The sequence below is a fragment of the Hylobates moloch genome, unplaced genomic scaffold (assembly GCF_009828535.3).
Source record: "Hylobates moloch isolate HMO894 unplaced genomic scaffold, HMol_V3 SCAFFOLD_4, whole genome shotgun sequence".
Lineage (NCBI taxonomy): Eukaryota > Metazoa > Chordata > Mammalia > Primates > Hylobatidae > Hylobates > Hylobates moloch.
In genome coordinates, this window is record NW_026652279.1 from 4,180,674 (window position 1) to 4,206,352 (window position 25,679).

General features: G+C 43.3%; 1 protein-coding gene across 7 annotated transcripts in view; it reads left to right on the forward strand.

Annotated features, from left to right (window-relative positions):
* Nucleotides 1-25,679, forward strand: part of PTPRG (protein tyrosine phosphatase receptor type G) — a 759,442-nt gene that overhangs the window by 571,725 nt on the left and 162,038 nt on the right. For all 7 annotated transcript variants that reach the window (XM_032149389.3, XM_032149390.2, XM_058437116.1 and 4 more), the window contains one exon: nt 7,454-7,520. In XM_032149389.3, the coding sequence (XP_032005280.1) occupies nt 7,454-7,520 (67 nt within the window). The remainder of the gene's footprint in view (nt 1-7,453; nt 7,521-25,679) is intronic.

Sequence of the window (25,679 nt, forward strand, 5' to 3'; positions counted from 1 at the left end):
ATTTACATGGTCTTCCCCCGTTCCTAATACTGCAAAACGATAATCTTACCTATTCCTATGGAGGGATTCTTTTTCAAAAGAAGGATCAGCCTGGCAACCTCTTTGATCCAATGTGCCTTGTCTCTTATATTTTTCATGCTGCATACATGATGGGAATTTAAAGCCATCCGCACTCAGTGTTTTCTAGATTTCGAGCCTTTTGTAAATGGAGTGCCCCTGAGCAGCTTTTTGCTTCCAGGGAATGAAAAAACAAGGGTGAGAGTTCACATCTAGTGTGTTTTGGTTGAAGTAACTTGCTACATGTGAAAACAGTCGGCTCTGCCTTCTCCACTAAGCCTTTGATATTGTTGGGGCTTTTCAGTGTGTGGCGAGATTATTAACAAGGGGAAGTCAAAGTTGTCCAGCACTGCCACACAGAATCAGGAGAAACTTGCCGGCAAGTCACTGAACCTGAAATAAGCTTCTTTTGCCCCAGGCTTCCCCAGATCTCATAATTCTTTTTTTTTTTTTTTAATTCAAAGGTCATGACAATATCTGTGTGAAACAGTTTGCATTGTAGCTTAAGACTCTAGGTCATGCTTTGCAAAGCTGGAATTTCTGTTTTGCTTCTCTCCAGTTCAGGAGCAGCCTGCACTTTGAGAAGATTGGCAGGGGTGGGACAGACAGGTTCTGGGACCCCGGCTTGAAATGCTGTAAAGCCTTTCCCAAAACCTTCTTGGCTCTGAAACACAATGCACTAAAAAGACAGAAGGACAAAAATCACCATGCGGCCCCCATGGGAGTGCCATTTGCTAGGCGCCCCAGCCATCCCACTTCCTCCCTCTCTTCTGCTCTGGCTTTGAAATGGCATGTTGGGAGAATCCAAAGCCGGAGGAAATGGAATTGTATGCCCACCCCAGGACAGTTTGATCCTCATGAAAATGAGAAATTGCCTGTATTGACAATCTGCAAGACTGCTCCTGGCAAAATCTGCCATTTTGTACGGATTTGCTATCAGCCTTGCTGTCGCCCTGCGGGGATTGGTTTTTCCAGTAATGCACTCCTCCAAGCCAAGTCTGACAATGAGATGGTAAATAGTCTGGTGGGTTGGGGAGGCAGGGGCAGGGGGCCAGAGAATGGTCAGTTTAAGTAGATCAAAAGCACAAAATTCATTTCCTCAAATGGCCTTCTCTGACCACGAATCTCAATTCTCTGGAGATGAATAACCTGTGAATTAACTAGTTTCCATTAATATTATGAATTAACAGTAAGTAAGCCATGTCTGTGCTCAAGCTGCATTTGAAGGGGGGAGGGTGAATCCTATTAGCATTTATAATTGTGTTTCCTTTTCATATTAATCCCTTCCCAAGGCTGAGGAATTAGGAGTTTTCTCATCTGCCGATGGAAACCAGTCCCAGGAGTCTGTCCCTGTCAAATCCTGGAAAATAGATGATGATACAGGGCCATACGTTTTGCTTCGGACAGGGGCACTTCTGTGAGAAGCCTTGGTGATGTTTTGCATATCTGTTAGATTAGGCTTAATGTATGATCCTGGAATTCAGTAGTTGCATTTAAAGCAATTCTGTAGACCAGGAATCCACACTTGATTACTCATCTTTATCAGAATTTCATGAAAAGTCCTACAGGTTTACAGAGCTCCTTTTCCCTTGCCATGCATCACTCTGAATTGTGTCTCTGTATCCCTCTCTGACTTATTTTATGGCAGTTTGGGATGCCGTATGTGCCAACACCTCTGATTCTGCTTTTTGTAATAACCCATTGCAGCAGTGATAGGAGACGCTAGAAAATGATGCTGGAGTGTCAAAAGGGAAAAACTACATTTCTATGTCAGAAACTAAGACCATTGTCTATACAAGAAGGAAAGTAATATTTGTGAAGACTGAAAAGAAAAGTCAGGAAAAGAAAATTGTTTTCAATATAGCTCAGTGGTTAGTGGTTTTATGCTAAAATCGTCTTCTTGAACATAGCCACATTCCCTAAATTATTGCCAAGTGTTTAACTTATTAATAAAGGAAGCTGGGCAGTGATCTCTCTCTGGGTAAGGGCTAACCAAAATGCAGGGATGCAAAATAACCAAGTTATAGATGCTTTGTGACAGCAACGTGAACCAGAATCTGGTTAGTGGTCACCAGGACGCTGAAGTCAGAATGAAAGAAGCTGCAGCATCCTTGCCACATGGCTCCTTAGGCAAGAGCCACGGAAGGAGGGGAGATTCAGATGTGAAATCAAACATCCTGAGAAGTGCTTGCCCTTGTCCTGATGTAGCAAATTAGCTTCTGAATACACAGTTACCTGCCAGCTGCTGGGGTGGGTGAGTCCTCTTCTCTGCAATTCTGGAAGGCCACGTGGAGTCTCTGGTCCTGCCATTTGTCACTTTCCTCTGCAGCCACGGTTAATGGTATAGCCATTCACCCTCAGCGTGCATAAATCCTTTTTTCCCACAAGAGGATATTGGCTGGATGTGATGTTTATGGAACTAAAGGAGCAGCTGGCGGTGTCGGATTCAAGGCAAGTAGGTTGTCTTCACCGTCCTATTTAGCAGATGGCCAGGACTTGATAGAGCAAAAATTATTAGGATCCAAGTCAAGGGCCAAATGGCGTGGGGGACAGTAGAAGTAAATGGCAGCACATATCTGAACGCAGGCACGTGTCGTCTGATGGGGTCTCTCTGCTTCCTTTTCATTGTACTTCAAGCAAGAGTAAACACAGGCCCTCCTATAGAGCCTCCAGGTGAACATATCTCTAGAGATGATTGATAGCTTGGCTACTAATTTGATAATTGTGTGGATCCTTATGGTGGGCTATTAATTGAAAAGAAAATGTTATGAAGCTTAGATTTCATGAGCATTTATATGAATTTGGCCTTTAGTCCAAACTTAGGTTTCGTGGTTTTTCTGTATTGTCAGTGTCCCTATATACTTTGGTTGTATCTAAAGACAACTGAAAAGCTTTAATTCAGAGCCCTCTGTCAAGTTTGTGTGCCATCCTTTTGAAGATGACTAATGCCACGAAAGCTGCTCTGAAGTGGAAGTGCCAGGAGGGAAGTTTTGCAATGAGAGTACAAACTCTGCAGGGAGAGGGGGTGTCTGTTTCTTCTAGTCCATTTTAAGCTCACTTGTGCAATTGCTGCCTTCTCCATATTACTGCATAACTCCTTTGATCTTAAAGTGGAAGGAAGCAAATTTCGAGAGCCAGCATCACTTCTCATGTGGCTTTAAAAGGAACAGCATATTACAAAATTGAGTGGATGTCAAATAAAACATAAATTTGGATCTTTTGAAATTTGAACCCAGGGAGGTATTACTTTCAGAGCCAAGCACGTTGACAAGCTCAGGGATAAATTGCATTTGTTTGTCATTCATTTAAATTCGAGTGTTAGGTCAACTTGTTGCCCAGTGTTATTGTCCTTTATTGGATGTGGCATTTGTACTCATCATTATACTCTAAGCTTTAAACGTTTAATCCTCATGACAACATTGTAAGACTGTATCCCCATTTCACAGACAAGGACACTAAAGCTGAAAGCATCCATACCTGACTCAGAATTCCATATTTTCCCCATCCCTGGCCTCCTGCATCCTAGGTGGAGAATAAAATGTAAACACAGGTTGCTAATACAGCCCTCTTCACTGTTGTCATATTTAAAAGCTGCCAAAATTGCTTAGCTTATGCCCATGAATTTTTTTTAAGTGGCAAATTGATTGAAACAGTGAGTGAAAGGGATTGTTTCAGTTAGGGTTATGCCTGACTGGAACAAATCCACTTATTAGCCTGCTCTTTGGATTCCCCACCCTGAGTTTTGGAACCAAGACATAGACCAGAGAATGAGCTCAGTATTATTAGTAAGTTACTTTGACCAGCCAATAATCTCCATTTTCTCTCCTTTTCTCCTCATTCATCTTCTCAACCCCAGCCATATTAACCACCAATGAAGACGATGGGAGCTGAACGGATGTTGTAGAAGGCTTTGCATTTATGCAGTTGTTTAGAATCTGGAGTCAGGTTCCTGAGCTCAGATGAGGTGAAGTCTGAGTATCAGACACAGAGAAGCTGTAATCAGAAATGACCAAAAATTGAACCTGGACTAGGTTGACTGATTGTTTTCCTTTTGCATATCCTTTTGCATAGCCTACAGATATTATTGGTGTGTGTCAGTCATGGAAGATTAGAAACACTTCCTTTGAGCCTTCACATTATCAGATAATACTAAATGTATTAAAAAGTTCCTGTCCTAGTCTTTTTTGTGCTGCTATCACAGAATGCCACACTGGGTAATTTATAATGAACAGAAATGTATTTGGTTAACGGTTCTGGAGGCTGAGAAGTCCAAGAGAATGGCCCTGACATCTGGCAAGGCTTTCTTGCTGCGTCATAACCATGGCAACGCATATCACATGGACAAGAGAGAGAATGTGAGACAGCAAGAGGGGGTTGCAAGGGGGCCACACTCACTTTTATAACAAATTCCCTCTAGCAATAATGATGATGATCTATTCATGAGGGCAGAACCTTCATGACCTAGTCACTTCTTAAAGGTCCCACCTCTCAACACTGTTGCATTGGGAATTAAGTTTCCAACACGTGAAATGTTGGGGATGTGTTCAAACCATAGTGGTCCCCCTGACTATAAAATATTCCCTCTCGTTCAGGATCCAAGATCAGAGTATCTGAGAAACGTTGCCATGGTAGAGAAGGGATAACACCTTTTTGGAGGCGCACATGAGTTGATCAGATGGCCAGCAAATGCTGTGTCTTGTGATGTGGAATATTACTGGGAAACTTTTAAGACAAACCATAAGCAGATATATTGTTTCAAAAAACTATTGGTATCATAGCCTGTTTCTCATTTTTTACCTTTGCATACAACTCAAAGAAACTAATGGCTAAATTTTGCTGTGTACCAAATGATTCCAATTAGTTAAAACAAATTGTTTTATGGGTCAGTAGGTTGGCTCGTCAGTTCTGGGTATGGCCAGTTTAGCCCATCTCTGTGGACTGCAAATGGTTCCACTGAGGCTGGATGGTCTCAAATGGACTCACTCACCTGTCTGGTGGTGGCAGGCCAGTGAGTCTAGAAGAACGTTAGCTAGGATTACCTATGTCTACTCCTTGTGGTCACTCATCCTTTAATAGGCTAACTTGGAATTCTTCATTTGATCTGAGGATTCCAAAGAATCTGAGTGTTTTATGAGCTTGTGTCTGCATCATGTTCACTAATTTTCCATTCACTAAAGCAAGACATATGGACAAGCCCAATTTCAAAGAACGGAGTAATTGGTGTACACTTTTCATAGAGGAGGGCAAGGTCAAGTTGTAAAGGCGCATGTAACAGGGATAGAGGGAATTTATGGCCATTTTGTCATTTCTCACAGATATTAGAGTAACCAACTACAGGTAGTTAAGCTGGCATCCCCACCAGAATGAGTCAAGGGGACCATCTTTTTGTCTATAGCTTCAATTCGATATGGAATCATTCTCTGGGATTCTTATTTGATTCTATTCTGGCCTCTTGAAACTTGGCCACTTTTACTGCTTGGGTTCTCTTCTCTTGTATTCCTGAGCTGTAATTCCATTTTTGACCAGGTTTTAAAATTTCGATCAATTACTTGCTAAGGTACAAATACGATGTTTCTTCTAATGCAATTTTGATTTGGTGTATTCTGTGCACAGTTACCTTTCAAGAATGTTTCATGCTTCAGTCCCCGGCTTGAGCTTCTTCTCAGGCAATTTGGAGGCACACTTAGGCCAACTCCCAGAATTCCACCTTTATGGTCTGATACACTGGGTTCCTATTCACTGATTTTTTTTTTTTTTTGTATCTGTAGTGTTTACAGTGTAGTAGCAAATTCCACATATTTTATTAGTCTATAAACATAATCCTGTGTTTAGTAGCACCTGTATTCTTAATTTAGGCTCTAGACATTAAGATATAATCACTATTAACTCATAGAGCATCTAATAAGGGCTTCTGACCCTCAGCCTCTGCACCACTGACATCTTAGCCAGATAAGATGTTGTAGAGAGCTATTCTGAGCATTGTAGGATGTTTAGCAGCAGCCCTGGCTTCTACCTTGATGTCAGTAGCCCCTCCCCTTCTCATCCCCCTCCCACTGCTATGTGACAATCAAAAATGTCTCCAGACATGGTCACATGTCCCTCTTGTAGGGCAATATCTCCCCCATTTGAGAACTACTGCTCTCTTCTGGAGACCCCGAGGCTTAGGAGAGATGGAAGTGTGTGGAGTGTGTGGGACACACTGGGAACAGCAACCCAACAGGGACAATTTGTAAGAGTAGAAAGGAATGTGGAAAATTTTCAGTCACCTTAAAATTCATTCTGGGGGTGGCTCTTGATTCCTCTGAATTGACCTGAAAGCATCAAATTGGATTGTGCTACACAGTGAAAGGTTCATCAGTATCTCAACTTCATTATGTGAGAAGTGGATTAGATGTAAATACTATCAATGGGGGATGGGGAAGCAGGAGCTATGCTGGCCATAGATAATAGATTTTTGAAAAACTCTTTATTTTGGAAAAACAAATATACATGAAAGTAAAGAAAATTGTATAATGACCCATCCTATACCCACCACCCAAGGTCATAAGTGATTGATTTAAGACAATCCGGTGGCATGTATACCCCACTCACTCCCCCTGCTGTTCACTCTTGGATTATTTTGAAACAAATTCAAGACATCGTTTCATCTCATTTGTAAATATCTCTATATGTCTAAAAGAAAATACTTGAAAGCCAAAATTGTAATATGCTGCTAGAATTTTAATCTTCTAGAATGGGCAAGAATGAGGTGTTCTGCTGAGCAGTATCAGAAAGTTAAGGGAAAGAAGAGGTGGGAGGAAGACTGAAGAGGCTTGACTTTTGGTGGGGGGGGGGGATTAAAAACCCCAGGAGGAAATGAAGGTGGGAGACACTGTCTCTTCAAGCTTCTCTCCCTTCCTCTTTTGCTTTCCATAACCTTTAGAATATATGATTTTTCACAGGGGACTGGGATCCTTACGAAGGAGAATAGGCTGGCAGGAAACAGATTCATTTTCAAAAAGAGGGGAAAAACACAATCACCAGAAGATGTTGAAATCTTCCGTCAGTGATGGATTGTTCTCTTATGACTTTCAATGACTTTTTAGCCGATTGGGCCTACTTTTAATAAAACAAGGCAAGAAGAAAATCTTGCGGTTGCTTTTTAAGATTTTGCTATGAGTATGGTATTTCTCTCCTGTTATAATATATTCTGAGAAATTTCTTTCTTTTGATTTAGACTTCCTCACTTGATTTTATGATGTCATAAATCTGCATTTGGTGAGAGCCATGGTGTGTGTGAGACCTAAGCAGCCTGCTAGATAACATCTATTCCCCCCTTCTCTTTAGAAGATTAAACTGAGACTCTTGTGCCTGATGCCAGAATAGATTTAACCAATCTTGTTTCCTTTACATGTAGGTCAGTCCGAGGGACAATTCTGCACTGGATCCTATTATCCACGGGTTGAAGGGTGTCGTACATCACGGTAAGTATGCCACATACACTTCCTTTTGCTGGGATATGAAGGGCTCAGATCTCTACCTAAAGGAATCAGGTTATCTTGCAGAGGACAGAGGGTGACACCCATTCCTCATCCCCTGATGTTGAAGGGCATTCGAGCCATTATTTGATGGGTAAAGAGCACGCCCATTTATTACCTACAAACGGGTCTGGGTTAACAGTAAGCAATTTGTTTCTTTTCAGGTACCAGTTTGAATGCATATGTTAAAAATCAGAACACCTTAAGATGTACTATTCTTATATGTTGAACTTGCCATTTGTTTCATATCTCTCCTAAAAATATTCTTCAGTTGTCTTTTCACCTACAAATGTTTGGTTTGCGTCGCAGATCTAGGGAAGCATTTTAAGTAGCCAGAGAAGTTATTAAACTTTGCAGCATGTCAGTAAGCGTCATGCAGCTACTAGAATGGAAAAGGCCAGGCTGCTGTTCTGTGCTGCGGGCCTCTTATCCTCAGGCGTAAAACCGGGAGAGAAAGTAAGATAAATGGGTTCTGTCTTTTCCAACTGGTTTTTATTGGAAGAATTTCCCTGCAACTTTATTATCAGCACTGCATCATTACCTGTGACATCAAGATCGTCTAATTTCAAAAGTACCCTTGTCGCAGTGAGGTATGCAGTCTAGATGTAATGTAATGATTTGCAAAGTTTTAATAATCTAATTAGAATTCCAGAGACGTTGACAGAAATAGCATTAGTAACCATAATAAATCTCCCCTTCATCTCCACAGCTGTGATAAAACATCTTCACACCTTTTTGTGAGGATTGTCTTTAGACATTAGCCAACTCCGTAGAGCTTAACAAATATTTTCCCCCTCTCTTTCGGTGCAACTAAAACCAGTTGTCAGGGGTCAATTGGAGCAAGTAGGATTTTGGATTAACTGCTGCATTCTCAAAATTGGTCAGTCATGCAGCAGGTAACAATAGTAAACCTACTCAGTGTAGAAAAATAAGGTTACTGAAAACACCACATAGAGGCTTTCATTTTAAGATATTTCTGGGCCAGGCACGGTGGCTCATGCCTGTAATCCCAGCACTTTGGGTGGCCGAGGTGGGTGGATCACCCAAAGTCAAGAGTTTGAGACCAGCCTGGCCAACACGGTAAAACCCCGTCTCTACTAAATACAAAAATTAGCTGAGCATGGTGGTAGGCGCCTGTAATCCCAGCTACTTGGGAGGCTGAGGCAGGAGAGTCACTTGAACCCGGGAGGCGGAGGTTGCAGTGAGCCAAAATTGCACCATTGCACTCCAGCCTGGACGACAGAGAGAGACTCTGTCTCAAAAAAAAAAAAAAAAAGATATGTATTTCCATTGCTTCTTCCCAGTTCTCAGTTTCTGGAAGGGCACTAGTCCCATTCTTGAGGGCTCTTAACTCCCAAAGACTCCACCTCATGTCATAAACTTGGGGATTAGGACTTCAACGTAGGAATTTGGTTAGGGGACACAAACCTTCAGGCGACAGCAGAGGCTGCTACATATGGAAAAACGATATCTGGCTCTGGGAGGGTTGCCAAGATGCCCGGGGTGTGGTTTCAACCCTACCCTCTAACTGGGAAGTCAGACAAGACCTGCAAAATACACTGACCTACAAAGGAAGTTCACTTATTCATTCAGCAGAAATATATTGCGTGCCCACGCTGTGCAAACTCAGATTTGGAACACTGATTAAGACAGACATGGGCCAGCTCTCATGGACCTAGAAGGGAAGTGAAGTGCTGCCTTCCTCTCCCGCCAGTCGGCCTGGTATGCAGCCCCTCCCAGCTTGTGCATTTGCTGTTTCCTCCGTCGGGAGAGTTCTTCCTTTGCTTGTGCCAAGGGTGTCTCCTTCTTATGCCTTTAGGTCTCAGCTCATATCTTGCTTCCTTAGAAAGTTGTTTCTTAAGTATCCTATCAAATTATTCATCCCACCCTATTCCCATCACTCTCTGTTACTCCATCCCAGGTTTCTTTCTTCAAAGCACTTAAATGTATCTGAAATAACTGTGTTTGTGTTTTTGCTCATATATCAGCTACTTGGGTATCAGTTTCCTGAGGGCAGGAAACCATGTTGGTGTGGCACGCTGTGTCCAGCAAATAGTAGGTGCCTGGTATCTTAGCCAAATGACCGAATCAAGTGAGCATACAAATAAATAGGTGAAAATTTTCAAAATACAAAATGGGATGAAGGGAAGGAGGAACTAAAGCCCATGTGGGTTTTGCCTTGATTGGGAAGAAAAAGGAGAAGGAGTATGTCGTTCTTCCAAAAGGGAATGGAGGACATTAGAAATAGTTTAAAAAAACAAACAAAAAAAAACTTTTATTGGAGGCCAGGGGCAGTGGCTTATGCCTGTAATCCCAGCACTTTAGGAGGCTGAGGTGGGTGAATCGCTTGAGCCCGGGAGTTCGAGACCAGCCTGGGCAACATGGCAAAACCTTGTCTCTACAAAAAAATACAAAAATTAACTAGGCATGATTGTACATGCCTGTAGTCCCAGCTACTCGGGAGGCTGAGGTGGGTGGGAGGATCCCCTGAACCCAGGAGATCGAGGCTGTAGTGAGGCATGATCATGCCAGCCTCCAGCCTGGGTGACAGAGTGAGACTCTGTCTCAAAAAAAAATAAAAATAATAATAAAAAAGCTTTTGTTGGAGCTAGAAGCATTTCAGTTGAAAGTCCTGTGAGGGATTTGAATGATCTGTTAATTTGAAGGAACATAAATAATCAAGTCCTTCACAGTCTCTGGCTTGGGAACAATGATAGAGATGTGTAAAGAGAAAAATCAATATGGATTTCTGTTGCAGTTCAGAAATGACTTTTATTTCTTCAGCTCTGGGAATCATATATTAGAATGTTAATTTCTCATTAATTTTTTTTAAACAAGAAGCATCTTAAATGTTTCTTCAGCTAAAATGTGAAGGAATAACCTGCTCATATCAGCCAACTGTATTTGGCAGTTGGTCATTAGGGTCCTCTGTTAAGCAGACACCAAGGTGGAATTTGAAGTGCAAGAAAGATTTTTGGCAGGGAGGGACTGCCTGGGAAGGATCAAATGGAGAAGGACCAGGGGTTGGTGGGGAGAGCGTTTGGGCCACGCATAGTGCAGGTCTGACACCTCTGCAAGGAGAGAGGTGAGCTAGGAGGATTGGCTGAAGGCAGCTCTAAGGAAGTCTTTGCCAAGCTATCAGAGAGCCCCAGAGCCAAGACTGCCCCTGAAAGGAGTCCTGTGTTTGCAGGAATGGCCCACCTCTTGTTCCCCACCATGTGTTGTCATTGGCTGGAGTGTCCCAGCAAGAATAACCTGATTGTAGATGCTGGGCAGCTCCTGGAGGTGCAGCTGCTGCAGGCTGTCAGCTCAACAAGCTCCTCACGGCAGCTTGTCTCTGGAAGGGGGATCTCAGGGGTGCACGCTTAAGAGTGGCACAGAGCTTCACATCTCCTTCCAGAGGCACCTTCCTAACCACGCTCCCGTAGTGCTCAGAGATTCTTACAAACAGTCCTGGCTCATTCTATCCATAGTTACCGAGTGCCTGATCTTAGTACACCATGAAGCTAGGCATTGAGACATGGACCTGCCCTCACCATGTTTGCATATGCTTGGTAGAGATGTATAATTAAGTATGTAATGACATTAAAGTGTGGGAAGCAGCACACTTAACTCAAACTTTGGAGATTGGAGGTGGCTCAAACCAAGTGAACATTAAGACCCAAAGAGCGCATAGAGATTATCCAGACAGAGAAGGGATGCAAGCAGGACCAGTATAGATGAAGGTGTCTATTGGTAAGAGAGGATGTGGCATCTTTGAGGCTTGGAGAATGGTGACTGACATGGTTTGGCTGTGTCCCACCTAAATCTCATCTTGAATTCCCACGTGTTGTGGGAGGGACCCCGAGGGACGTAATTGAATCATGGGGACAGGTCTTTCCTCTGCTGTTCTTGTGATAGTGAATAAGTCTCACAAGATCTGATAGTTTTAAAAGAGAGGAGTTTCCCTGCACAAGCTCTCTTCTCTTGTCTGCCACCATGTGAGACATGCCTTTTGCCTTCCACCATGATTATGAGGCCTCCCCAGTCACGTGGAACTGTGAGTCCATTAAATCTCTTTCTTTTGTAAATTGCCCAGTCTTGGGTATGTCTTTATCTGCAGCGTGAAAACAGACTAATACAGTAACATTGCTTCTCTGTTGCTTTTCTAGGGAGAGACACCCTAGAAACCTCTTGACCACATAAAATGCTGCGTCTTACGTGTTCATTTGTCTAGGCAAATTGTAATTTTTACTAACTCAAAAGCCATGAGGAAATATAAATAGAATGGAGTGAGGTGATTTGTCATTGATTCTGGTCCCATCTATCTACTCATGCAGTGATAGATGGAAGCACTAAAATGTATCTAATCAAATATTTTATTTGCCCTATTATCAACATCCACTGGAGAAGAAAGACTTAGGAGAAAATTGTAAATCCTGTTCACTATATTGGTTCAGTCATTAGCAGCACTTTTTGTATATAAGAACCAGCAGTTGCAAGTGGCCATTTCTGATAAAAATACTGGTTGCTAAGAACTTAGTCTAGTTCTGATGTGTTTAAAATCCATTTTTTAAAAAAATCCTGTTTGTGAATCAGTGTAAAAATATATTCTTTCCTTCTAAGTGAGAGGCAAGAGGTCAGGTGAATATGGCAGATGAGGCAATACTTTGCAGCCCAATTTGTTCAACTTTTGAAGCGTTAAGTTGTGCAGCATGTGGTCAGGCGGGGTCACGGAGAAGAATTGGGTCCTTTCTGATGACCAGTGCTGGCTGCAGGTGTTGCAGGTTTCAGTGGATCTCATTGATTGGCTGAGCATACTTCTCAGTTGTCATGGTTTTGCCAGGATTCAGAAAGCTGTAGTGGGTCAGACCAGCAGCAGAGACCACCATGATCTTTTTTCGGTGCAAGTTTGGCTTTGGGAAGTGCTTTGGAGCTTCTTCTCAGTCCAGCCACTGAGCTGGTCATCACCCATTGTCATATAAAATCTACTCTTTGTCGCATGTCACAGTCTGATCGAGAAACGATTCATTGTTGTTGCGTAGAATAAGAGAAGGCCACACCTCAAAACGGCAATTTAAAAAAAATTTTTGCTCAACTCATGAGGCACCCAGTTACCGAGCTTTTTTACTGTTCCAATTTGCTTCAAATGTCAAACTACTATAGAATGGTTAACGCTGAGGTCTTTGGCAACTTCTCATACAGTTGTAAGAGGATCAGCTTCAATGATTGCTCTCAATTGGTCGTTGTCAACTTATGCTTCTCATCTTCAAGGCTCTCTTCTCTTTTGCAGAACTTCTTAGACCACTACTGCACTGTACATTCATTAGCAGTTCCTGGGCCAAATGCATTGTTGATGTTGTGAGTTATATCTCTGCCATTTTACAACCCATTTGGGCTCAAATAAGAAAGAAAATTGCTCGAATTTGCTGTTTAGACTATCATTTCCATAGTCTAAAATAAATATAAAATAAACAGCAAGTACTAAGTCATTAGCAAAAACACAAAGCGAGAAATGTGCATTAAAATGATGTGTAACATAACCATAGTTATTGAAGAATGCATTCCAATATCATTGTTGCAAAGTTGAACAGTGCAAAAACTGCAGTTCCTTTTGCACCAACCTATTTGCGTCAACAATTTTACCTAACTGGTCCATGTTAAGAAATGTGTGCGAAGCCGGGCGCAGTGGCCCACGCCTGTAATCCCAGCACTTTGGGAGACTGAGGTGGGCGGCTCACGAGGTCAGGAGTTCAAGACCACCCTGGCCAATATGGTGAAACCCCATCTCTACTATAAATACAAAAATTAGCCGGGCGTGGTGGCGCGTGCCTATAGTCCCAGCTACTCAGGAGGCTGAGGCAGGAGAATCGCTTGAACCCGGGAGGTGGAGGTTGCAGTGAGTGGAGATCGGCCACTGTACTCTAGCCGGGGCAACAGAGTGAGACGCTGTCTCAAAAAAAAAAAAAAAGAAATATGTGTGAGCTGGGCGTGGTGGCTCATGCCTATAATGTCAGCACTTTGGGAGGCCGAGGCAGGTGGATCACCTTAGGTCAGGAGTTTGAGACCAGCCTGGCCAACATGGTGAAACTCCATCTCTACTAAAAATACAACAATTAGCTAGACATGGTGACATGCATCTGTAATCCCAGCTACTTGGGAGGCTGAGGGAGGAGAATCACTTGAATCTGGGAGGCAGAATTTACAGTTAGCTGAGGCTGCACCATTGTACTCCAGCCTGGGTGACAAGGGCAAAGCTCCAAAAAAAAAAAAGAAAGAAAGAAAAGAAATATATGTGTATCATACGTTGCTTCTTGTCTTTTCGGCTAAGATCGAGTGTATGTGTGTTATGTCCTGTGTCAGTTAAAAGGTATGTGTTTTTTCTGTTCATGTTGTTGGAATACATAATTTCTCTTCCTTTTTACAGTGCTCCCCCCAGGAAAATCCAGCAGGCTGTTTGTGTACATAACACATATACTGTCAAAAGGCTTCAAAACACCATCCTCTTGTGTCAGTCGTCTAAAACGGAGCACTTTTGTATTCCTGATAGGAAACTTGCCTGTGGTGATTGCTTGGTATTTTATCATGGTCTGCTTGTCCTCTTTTCCCACCCCTTCCTCACTATCACTTTCCTCTCCTGGAGAATGTACCATCTTAGTGAGGTGTAATTGGCTTCTTTTTCTTTCAGAGGAAATGTGAGGGGGACAGTCAGAAATTGCCACAGACAGCTGGGTACAGTGGCTCACACTTGTAATCCCAGCACTTTGGGAGGCTGAGGTGGGTGGATCACCTGAGGTCAGGAGTTCGAGACCAGCCTGGTCAACATGTTGAAACCCCATCTCTACCACAAAAATTAGCCAGGCGTGGTGGCGGGCACCTGTAATCTTAGCTACTCGGGAGGCTGAGGCAGGAGAATCGCTTGAACCTGAGAGGCGAAGGTTCCAGGGAACCGAGATCGCACCACTGCACTCCAGCCTGGGCGACAGAGGGAGACTCTGTCCCCCCTCCCCCCCCCAAAAAAAAGCCAAAAAGAAAGAAATTGCCACAGACGCAATGAAATCTTCTGCTGGTCAGAGCTAGACAGATGCTGTCTCTCTGTCTTCCCTTCCCTGGCTCTTCCAAGAAAGCTATCGTGAAAGGACAAATAAGTTATCACCTGAGAACTCGCTTCTATTAGTGTCACAAAATGAGGCTTTTGCAAGCTTTTCTTGTTGAAACATGGCACTGGCAGTTGTGGCTATGAGAAGATCAAAACTTTTCTTGCAGACCAGCTTTTTCATGTGACTAGTTGGTTCACTCGGCTCACCTTTGGGGTCTTCCCCCACCTTTTTGCCCCTGCCCTGGGACACCCATCATCTTCCTCACCAAATCTATGGACAAAGCCCTAGAATAGCTAGAGTCACTCCAGGCCTCTAGCAAAAAAGGAAGAAATAACAGTGAATTTGCAAATATGCATTGACTGCCCTGCCAAACATTTCCAGAGAGTAGAGAAAGCTATCTGAGAAACTCCACATCGTTCATCTTTCCATATTCCACCTGCTGGGACTGAGGTTTCTACAATAAAGAGTAACGGAGCGTCATCTCCAGATCAGTCCTCTGAATTCCTTCTAGAACAGTGGGTAGGCTTCATCTTATACAATTGCTGTTGCATCACCAGCTGCACATTCACTGTTTAAAAAGAAACTAGCCCCAGGGTATGGTGCTGCCTGCACTGTTCCCCTGCTGGGGATGCACTTGCTTCAGCCCCTTCAGAAGACCATGTGCCTATTTCTGCTGACGTTACACATGCACCCCGCCCTCTGAGCCAGAAATACCACACTTAAGTATATACCAAGAAAAATACCGACAAAAGACTTGTACATATGAGCCTTATTCCTAATAGCCACAAACTGAAAACAGCCTAAATGTCCATCAGTGGGAACACAGATATAGAAGTTATAGACTATTCATACAATGGAATATTATGCTGCACTTACAAATACTGAACTATGGATTTACGCAAAAGCAAAACAGTGGATGGTGCATGATTCCATTTATGTAAAGTGTGAGAACAGGTCCATCCACAAAATTAATCCATAGTGATGAAAGTCAGAATAGTGGGGAGGAGGGGCTGGGTGCAGTGGTTCATGCCTGTAATCCCAGCACCTTGGGAGGCCGAGGCGGGCAGATCACCTGAGGTCAAGATTTCAAGACCAGCCTGACCAACATGGTGAAACCCTGTTTCTACTAAAAATACAAAAATTAGCCAGGCAGGGTGTTATGCACCTGTAGTCCCAGCTACTCGGGAGACTGAGGCAGGAGAATCACTTGAACCCGGGAGGTGGAGGTTGCAGTGAGCCGAGACTAAGTCACTGCACTCCAGCTTGGGTGACAGAGTGAGACTCGATCTAAAAAAAAAAAAAAAAAAAAGAACAGTGGGGTGGAGGAATATATTGAATGAAAAGAAACCTGAGGAAATTTTCTTGGGTAATAAAAATATTTCTCTATCTTGATCTAGAGGATGATTGCCCAGGTATAGTATAAAAATTTGCCATGCTGTCCCCTTAGATTTCTACATTTGAATGTTTGAAAATTAAAGAATAGCCCATATATATTACACATTAATTTCCCAAATATATTGCTTCCACAAAGCTTAAAAAATTAGCAGCACGTACCAAATAGTCAAATATTAGAAATCTTGACAGTGTCAAGTGTTGGCAAGGATATGAATGCAGGAACTCTCATGTTGTTGGTAAGAGGATAGCTGATATGATCACTCTTTAGAAAATAGTTTGGCAGTATCTAGTAAAATGAATCTAAGAGATTCCATTTCTGTGTATGTCCCCTAGAGAAATTCATATATGTGTACCAAGAGATGTATAGGCCAGGCGCAGTGGCTCATGGCTGTGAGCCACTTTGGAGGCCGAGGCAGGCAGATCACTTGAGCCCAGGAGTTTGAGACCAGCCTCGGCAACATGGTGTTTTATCTCTACAAAAAAGCAAACAAAATTAGCCTGGCAGGGTGGCACCCACCTGTAGTCCCAGCTATTTTGGGGAGCTGAGGTGAGAGGATCGCTTGAGCCCAGGAGGCAGAGGTTCAGTGAGCCAAGATTGCGCCACTGCACTCCAGTCTGGGTGACAGAGCGAGACCTGGTCTTAAAAAAAAGAAGACATGTGGCTGGCTGCAGTGGCTCACGCCTGTAACCCCAAGATTGTGGGAGGCCGAGGCTGATGGATCCCTGCAGGTCAGGAGTTCGAGACCAGCCTGGCTTAACGTGGCAAAACCCCATCTCTACTAAAAAAAAAAAATACAAAAATTAGCTGGGTCTGGTGGTGCGTGCCTATATTCCCAGCTACTTGGGAGGCTTAGGCATGAGAATCACTTGAACCGGGGAGGTCGAGGCTGCAGTGAGTCAAGATTGCACCACTGCACTCCAGCCTGGGTGACAGAGCAAGACTGTCTCAAAAAAAAAAGAAGACATGTGGGCAAGAATGTTTGTGGTGGTGATTTTCCTAACTACCCAAACCTAGAAATTCCTCAGGTGCCCATCATTAGCAGGCTGGATAAAGACATCGTGCTGCAGTCATAGAATAGAACATTTCACCACGATGGGAAAGAATGGCCCACTCAACAATATGGGTGCATCCGAGATTGGTAAAGTTAAGCAAGACAGGCTGAATGAGAACTGGCCTCCAATTCAAACCTAATTTAAAAGGAATCACTTTTGAAGTGTTTTTACGTCTTAGCAAGATTCTGAAGAAAACATTGTGCATTCCCAAAGATAAACTTCAAAACATGAGAAAACTCAACCTTTATTGCTTAGGAGTTTATATGTAGATGGTAAAACTTAAGAGGAAACCCAAGTGATTATTTCAAAATAAGTATGGTGGTGACTTCTTGGGGGTGGTTGAGAGAGTGACAAGGGGCCGGCCGGGTAGGGGAAGGCAAGGTCTTCTCGTGTTCTGAGTGTTGGTCACACACCCACACACCGGAGCTCACTTCAGGATCATTTTTCAATAGTACCTTGATGTTTTGCACACCTTTCTGCATGGGTGTTATATTTCACAATCAAAGAAGACAATGATTAACATTAGAAAGGAAGAGATTCATACATTGCTTTCCTCTGGGACACATCGAGTTCTAAGTGGCCTCACAATAAGCAAAGGGGAGTGACAGCACTTTTTAAAAACTTTTTTACCATAACTACCCCTGACAGGCTGTGTGTTCTCTCCACAAATTGATTGCAGTTCAATGAAAGAACTCTGCCTGCCTTGGAACTGTGTCATTAAGAGGTAACTCTGAAAGCAAATAGCTCCTTGTGGAGATTACAAACAAGAAATCAGAAACAAAGGGGATGGGGTGTCAAGTGACAGGTTTAAACACAAAGGGCGCCTCACTGCTGCTGTGCTGGGGCATGCTTGCTCTGTCTGATTAGCCCAGCAGGCATCACTGCATACTCCAGAAACCCTCTGAGATACAACCACCATGGTCCCCATCATATAGAAAGGCAAGCAAAGCAGTCAGAGGCGGGGCGACTTGCCCCAGGGTCACATCATGAGAAGTGACCCAGCCCAGAGTCTAACCAAGGTCTTCCTGACTTCAGACTGGCTCTTCTGACTCCAGGTCCTCTCCCGCTCAGATCCCTGCCAGGCTCCCCATCTACCTTTTTCCATCTTGATTGAAGCTCATCATATGGGTTTTGTTGAAGGAGCAAGTGAAGACATATTGCACAGGACCATAATCTGTCACTGTCACTCTGACACCATTGTGACTATCCCTGTGGTCCAAAAGCTCGAAATAAGCCATCTGAGGCCAAATGGCTGAAGTTTCTGAAAATATCTTTTGTGGACTTTGGAAGAAGAGGACAAATTCTAGAACAAGGAACTTTTGGGAAAAATGAATCCTGAGGCAGAAACGTCATCATAACCCAGCAGCAAGAAAATGGAGCAGAGCTGAGTTGCTGTGAGGGGTTATTGCCTGTTTGTGTGTGTGTGAACCGCCAAGCTCCCTGAATCATAGAGTCCACCCATCCTTCCATCAGCTGACTGCCTGAGGTGCTGAGGGTAAAATGAACAAGATTGCCCTTGTCCTTGGAAAAATACTAGTCTCATGAAGAATCTTTTTTTTTTTTTTTTTTAATTTTGTTGCCCTTGACTTTCTTGGTGTAAAGACTAATGTTACTTGCGTGCAAAGTAATCTCACGTTGAATCTTTGGAATGAGCTTTATTAAAAGTCTCCATTATGGAATACTTTTAAAGAAACGGGATTTTGTTATTTTTTCACTTGAAGTTGAACTCTTAGGAACACAACTGAATGAGGTTTCTAGAGCAGTACTTCAAAGTTCAGGCTGGCCTGGGTTTGAATTCTGGCTCTCCAATTTGGGAGCTGTGTGACCCCAGTACAAATTACTGAACCTCTCTGTCCCTGACTTTCTGCCTTGTACAATTAGGATAATGAAAGTGCTTATCTCATGAGTATCATCGCTAAATGCATTAAGACAGGGAAAACACAAACAAGAAGGCGTGCCTGGTATGTGTTCAGTGCCTTCTAAATCAGTGGTCAGCAAACTATAATCTGCAGACCAAATCCAGCCCACTGCTTGTTTTTGTAAATAAAGTTTCACTGGAACACAGCTGCACTCATTTGTTTACATATCATCTATGGCTACTTTTGCACAACAATGGCAAACTTGAGTAGTCGTGACAGATGCACTGGCCTGTCCCGCCTCATGTATTTAATCTCTGGCCCTTTCAAGAAAAAGTTTGTCAATCCTACCTCATCCTAATGGTAGCTATTGTAGTAGCTCTACTAATAGTGTTGCCTTCACCCAGTAATTTGTTTATGTCGGGACAATGTAAATACCCACTCAGGTCATTACTTAACCATTTGCTAGGCTTTACAGAGATAGATTTCAGTTTTCATTTTGCCGAGATCATCACATGTTTCAACTGAATTAATGAGGGTTCTGTTTTAATGTTTAACTTAAAGAAAGAAATCCTCCAAATTATTTTCTCCCTTTTGAACGGGAAAACCAATGCTGTATTATCTATAGCTCACTGATAATTTTGAACATCTTAACATGCGACAAAGTTTCCCGTTTGAAGTTTGTGCTTCCAGCATTTAATTACATGGAACTTTCCTGAAATGTGCTATAAATATGCAGCACCCTGATCTTGGCTAATTGGCTCACGTCTATTAAGGATCTAGGAAGGTCTGATGCTTATCAGAACACGTTTGATCTCAAAATCTTCTAGAAACAGGCACACTTAAGCCATTTCCACCGTTTCCTGGATTTCAGAGCATCAAAACCACCACCATAGATGTGAGCTATTTCCACTTCTTTTCTTAGCTAGGAAATGGGATGCTGTGCGACTTCTATTTTATCACTAATAGTATTGTTAACAATAATGTTAAGACGTAAAAAGACTTCAAAAGTGATTCCTTTTAGATTAGGTTTGAATTTGAGGCCAGTTCTCATTCAGCCTGCCTTGTTTGTCAATATTTTATCGTTTGAACATGATTATAGGAACCCAGGGAAATGCCCTTTTCCTGCTTGTTTCAGTGGGATGTGAAGAGCAAAGAGAGCTCTTAAAATAATACCTCCATTTGCCTACTGCAAAAGTACCTGCTAAAGCGCTTGGGGCTACCAGTGTGATTTTCTTACCCCGCTCGCATGCCCTATGTATGTCACCCCGGTATAGGAGAGACAGACACTATTGCATAGTGGGTTTGAAATCCAGTTCTGCCTTTGACTAGTCATACAACCTGAACAAATCACTTCACCTCTTTGTGGCTCAGTTTTCTCGACTGCGTCGTGAGGTAATACTAATACCAGTCTTGCTGGTTTATCCTGAGGATTCAGTGACTTACTGTATATAACTGTGCCTGGCATGTGGTAAGCACTCAGTGATAGCTGTCACCACTGCCACCAACCCCCACTGCCCATCATCATCATTATTGTTACTTGTGGACTTGAATATGGAAACCACGTGATGACAGGAAATGACTGCAGAGTTCTGGGTTCTGTCACCATCACTGCCCGTGTAGTAAAATAGAATGCATGTTGCTCAACTTAGTTCGGCCATACAAAAATAAAATGAAATGATGATGATGATGATGATGATGATGAAGAAGAAGAAGAAGAAGGAGAAGAAGGAGAAGAAGAAGAAGAAAGAAGAAGAAAGAAGAAGAAGAAGAAGAAGAAGATGATGAAGATGATGATGATGATTTGGGTAGCCAGTTTCTTTTGAGATCAGGGGAAAAGGTAGTGGACAAAGAACCAGGAAGTGGGTGAAAGGAAGAAGCAGCAGCCTCCCTGCTTCTGCAAGTGTTAATCTCTGTCTGTGTACCTAACCCTACCTGGATGTTTTATAAATACAATCTTATTGAATCCCATCGGCAACACAGTGAGGTAAGAATTCTTAATCCCATTTTATAAATAGGTAAAGGGAGGTTTTAGAGAGATGAGCGAATGTATCCCAGCCATGCAGTGGAACAGTGATTTGAACCCAGTTGTATTGGACTCTGAATCACATTTCTTTCTGCTCTGCTGGGCCAGCTTCTAAGTCCCAGCATCGACTAACTTTCTGATAATTGTCAAAAGCACTTAACTCTTGTATATCTTGGTTTTCCTTTGTGAATTAGGTCATTGACTGAGCATCAAAAGGAAACTAATAGAATGTACACGTCGTGTCAGTTATGGCCACCAGAACCCCGTAGGGGAGAAAGGCAATCAATGAAACTGTTCAGTGATAATATTGGGTTCTTGTCACTGTATGACTCTATATAATTTAAATGTCATGTTCATTTCCTTAATTGTTGACAAGACTGCTATCTTTACGTGCTTTCTCTTTGGAAATATTAATGTCAACATGCATTTCATTTAAACATCAACCCTTAAATCAAAATGCCATCCTTGGTCAACTGAAACCTCTAATAAAGTAGGAGGAGGCTAGATATCTTTGAACCCTGTGGGGTGGCTGTTCATGACCTTGGATTGCTCTTCTCCAGGTGCTTGAAGACAGGGATCTGATTAATCAGGTGGGCTGTCTCCCTCCCAGGCCACCTGGTTCAGACCCCACAGCACTAGTTATTCATGCCATAGTGTGGGCCCCTGGGCTGTAACTGTAAGGAAGGCCATGAGGCATGTATTTAATCCTCTGCCTGCTGATGGAGAGTGTTTCACAGGCAAAAGTAAATTCCATACCTCCATCACTGCATGGAGTTGGCCCTATTCATGCTCACATGTATTGCCTGTTGCTTTAAAAAGAAAAAAAAAAAATACCCTGCCCTCATACAGGAGTGCAGGGGTTGGCAAAATTTCTCTGTAAGGTGACTGATAGCAAATATTTTAAGCTTTGTCAGCCATATATTCTCTGTTACAACTACTCAGCTCTGCAGTGGTAGCCTGAAAGCAGCCATAGATAATGCATAAACAAATGAGCACGGCTATGTACCAACAGAACTTCATTTACAAAAGTAGGCACTAGGTCAGATTTGGCCCGTGTACCATAATTTGCCCACTTTTGACTTAGAGATATGTCGTGACTTAGTTTGGTCAATTTCTTTTAGCCATGTATGAAAGACCTACTTTATAAAGTGCTGCACTGGGTGCTGGGGATAAGGTCAGGAGGCATGGTCTTGCTATAACAGAACCTACAACCTGTCAAAGAGAACATGTTAGCCAATTACACAGACTGAAACCCAGGTCTTAACAACCTATGACCTTGGGTAAGTTCTCAACCCTCACTAGGCTGTTGATTCCTACTTCACAGGGTTATGAAGCTTCACTTAGAGAAAGGCCACAGCAGGGCCTGGCACCCAGTTTCTGAACCATAAGTGTGAACCTGGAAAAGGAGGCAAACTGAAGCAAATCCCACAGTGTGGAATGCAGTCTTGGGGTGCAGGTCAGTGAAGGGTAAACTGAGGCTAGAGAACCCAGTCATTGTAAACAGATGAGAGTCAATGCTGCTGCTGCCTGGCCCTATGCGCATCCTTTTCTGTGGTCACATAAAACAACAAGCTCTAGACCTGGCTTCTACTAGACTCAGAAAGTTGACGGGGCCCTTTTCTGTGAGTCCTACTGAATAATGTCAATATCTTAGTTAATCAATTCTGCGACTCTCGTGTCTTCATATTTTAACAATTCTAAAATTGGGATGCATCTTTGAGTTCGTATCAAATCATTGTTTAATTAGCAACAGGTTTCCTTTATTAGTGGTATTGGAATAATGATGCATCTTACGATTGATAATGACTTAGAGATGAGGAAAACAGTATCTAGGACTTATTGGTTATTTAAAATATACCAATAGCTACTGTGCTTGTTTGTTTCTTCATTCTCTTTTCACATAATTATTAGGCACCTACTGTGTTCTGGGGAAGTGTTTTAGCTGCTGGATATACGTACAGGCAAGGTCTTTGCTCTTGTGGAATAATCAAGTTGTTGCGGGAGACAGTAAACAAAGGAATGCTGGAAAGGAAATGAAGGTGTGATGCAGAAAGTTAATTAACAAGCCGGGCGCGGTGGCTCACGCCTGTAATCCTAACACTTTGGGAGGCTGAGGCGGGTGGCAGGAGTTCAAGACCAGCCTGGCTAACATGGTGAAACCCCATCTCTACTAAAAATACAAAAAAATTAGCCAGGCATGGTGGTGCATGCCTGTAGTTCAAGCTACTCGGGTGGCTGAGGCAGGATAATCGCTTCAACCCGGGAGGTGGAGGTTGCAGTCAGCCGAGATCGTACCACTGCACTCCAGCCTGGGCGACAGAACGAGACTCCATCTCAAAAATAAATAAATAAATAAATAAAATAAATAAATAAATAAATAAATAACAGAGAAAGCATACTGAGATGGGGGGCTCAGGCCGTGACATTTGAGCTCAGACGTGAAGAATGAAAAGGAATCATCTCTATGGAGGGTGGTGGGCGGGGGAAGCATTCCAGGCAGAGGGAACAGCAAGGTGAGGAGGTAGGTAGGTGGTCAGCAAGGGAGAGAGAGGAAAATACAGGCTGCAGAGGTAGACAGGTCACGTAGGGCCCCATGGCCACCATAAGGAGTTCGGATTTTATTCTAAATGAACCAAGAAGCCACTGGAAGGTTTTAAGCTGGGCAGTGTCAAGATTACTTTTACAATTAAAAAGCTTAAAGAAGCTGGGCGTGGGGGCCCACGCCTATAATCCTAGCACTTTGGGAGGCCAAGGCAGACAGATTGCCTGAGCTGACTCAGGAGTTTGAGACCAGCCTGGGCAACATGGCGAAACCCTGTCTCTACTAAAAATACAAAAAATTAGCTGGGCGTGGTGGCGCGCCTGTAGTCGCAGCTACTCGGGAGGCTGAGGCAGACAATCACTTGAACTCAGAAGGTGGAGGTGGCAGTGGGCTGAGGTCACGCCACTGCACTGCAGCCTGGGGGACAGAGCGAGACTCCGTCTCCACAAAATAAATAAATAAATAAAAAGCTAAAATAGTTGCCTAGTCTTCAGTGAGATTTCCTCACCTGATCCTGCAAATGAGGACCCCAGAGCCCAGGGATCCAGAATGAGGGTGGTAGAAAGATGGGCATAAGGAAAGCCAGATCCCTTCCCATGTCACACACAGTGCAGTTGTGGTCCAGCCTCTTTCCCTGTAAACCTTGTTTTCCTATCATGTATAAGACGAAAAACTAGTGTCTTTGAGACCTCGATTTCCCCATCACCCAATCATAACTTCAATCTTGTCTGTTCCTTAAAATCATTTACCGTGAAGCCTTGCAGATGGCCCTACTTTGCAAACAGGACAGCCCCATTCCCACGCCGTCATTCCCATTACATCCTCCTTATTAATGACACAACGATGACATGCTTTGATAATCAACACCCCGCTATAGAGAGCAAGTATTTTTGTTTGTATTTGGATCATAAAATTAACTCCCTCTGGGGTCCCCCTAGGGAGGCCTCTCTTTTTCTTTTTTTTTTTTTTTTCGAGTCAGAGTCTCACTCTGTCACCAGGCTGGAGTGCAGTGGCGCGATCTTGGCTCATTGCAGCCTCCACCTTCCCGGTTCAAGCGATTTTCCTGCCCCAGCCTCCCGACAAGCTGGGACTACAGGTGCACGCCACCATACCAGGCTAATTTTTGTATCTTTAGATGGGGTTTCACCAAGTTGGCCAGGTGGTCTCAAACTCCTGACCTCAGGTGACCTACCCACCTCGGCCTCGCCTAAAGTACGGGGAATACAGGCATGAGCCACTGCGCCCGGCCATCTTTTTTCTAATCTAATACCTTCTCACCTCCCTGCTGCCTTCTGGATTCTCACCCTCAGCCTCTTTCTTTCCTCCCAACTTGCCGTTTCTCACCCCTGTGTTTGGCAGGCCCTCCTGTCGCCCACTGTCACACCTAAGACTCCTCCCAGGTTACACACTACATTCATGGCCAGTCTAGACTTAACCCAGAGCTGCTGACTCCATGTCTAGTGTTTTACTCAGTTGTGTCACCTCTTCACAATTCTGAGCGGAATTATCAATTGTACTTACCCAAAAGCTGATATTCTTCCCCCTCAATCCTGGGAAGTTTTGGACAGTTGATCTTTTCCTTCTGTTTTCCCTCCTGCTTACTTCACTCTAACCATTTCTCTTTAAACCAGGCAGAGTCCCTCTGCACTGGCTTTTCTCCCTTCCTGGAGTGTTCTTCGTCCCGTGTAGCCATGTAGCTCACTTCCTCACTGCCTTCAGGCTTTCAATCAAATGTTTCCTTCTCAATGATCCTGCCCTTGAAATTGCTCTTTGCAAAACAGTGGTCAGGATAGGCCTCATTTAGAAACGCTGATTCAAATATGACTAAGTTGCTAACTGCTGCAGAACATTTGGTCCAAAAGCAGCCATGAATGGAGTCATGAAGAAATGTTCTGGACAGAGTGAAGAGCCAGTGCAAAGGCCCTGGGGCAGTGTGTTCATGGGACAGCAAGGAGGCCAGTGTGGCTATACCTGAAAATCAGAAGGTGGAAGTGAATGAGGCTGCACAGGATGTAGGAACCCTTTGATACAGTCCTCGTAGAAAGTGCCTAGTCAGATATGGTCCTGAGACCAGCAGCATCTGTTTTATTAAAGATGCAGAATCTCAGCTCTCACCCCAGACCTACTGGATCAGAATCTGCATTTTAACAAGCT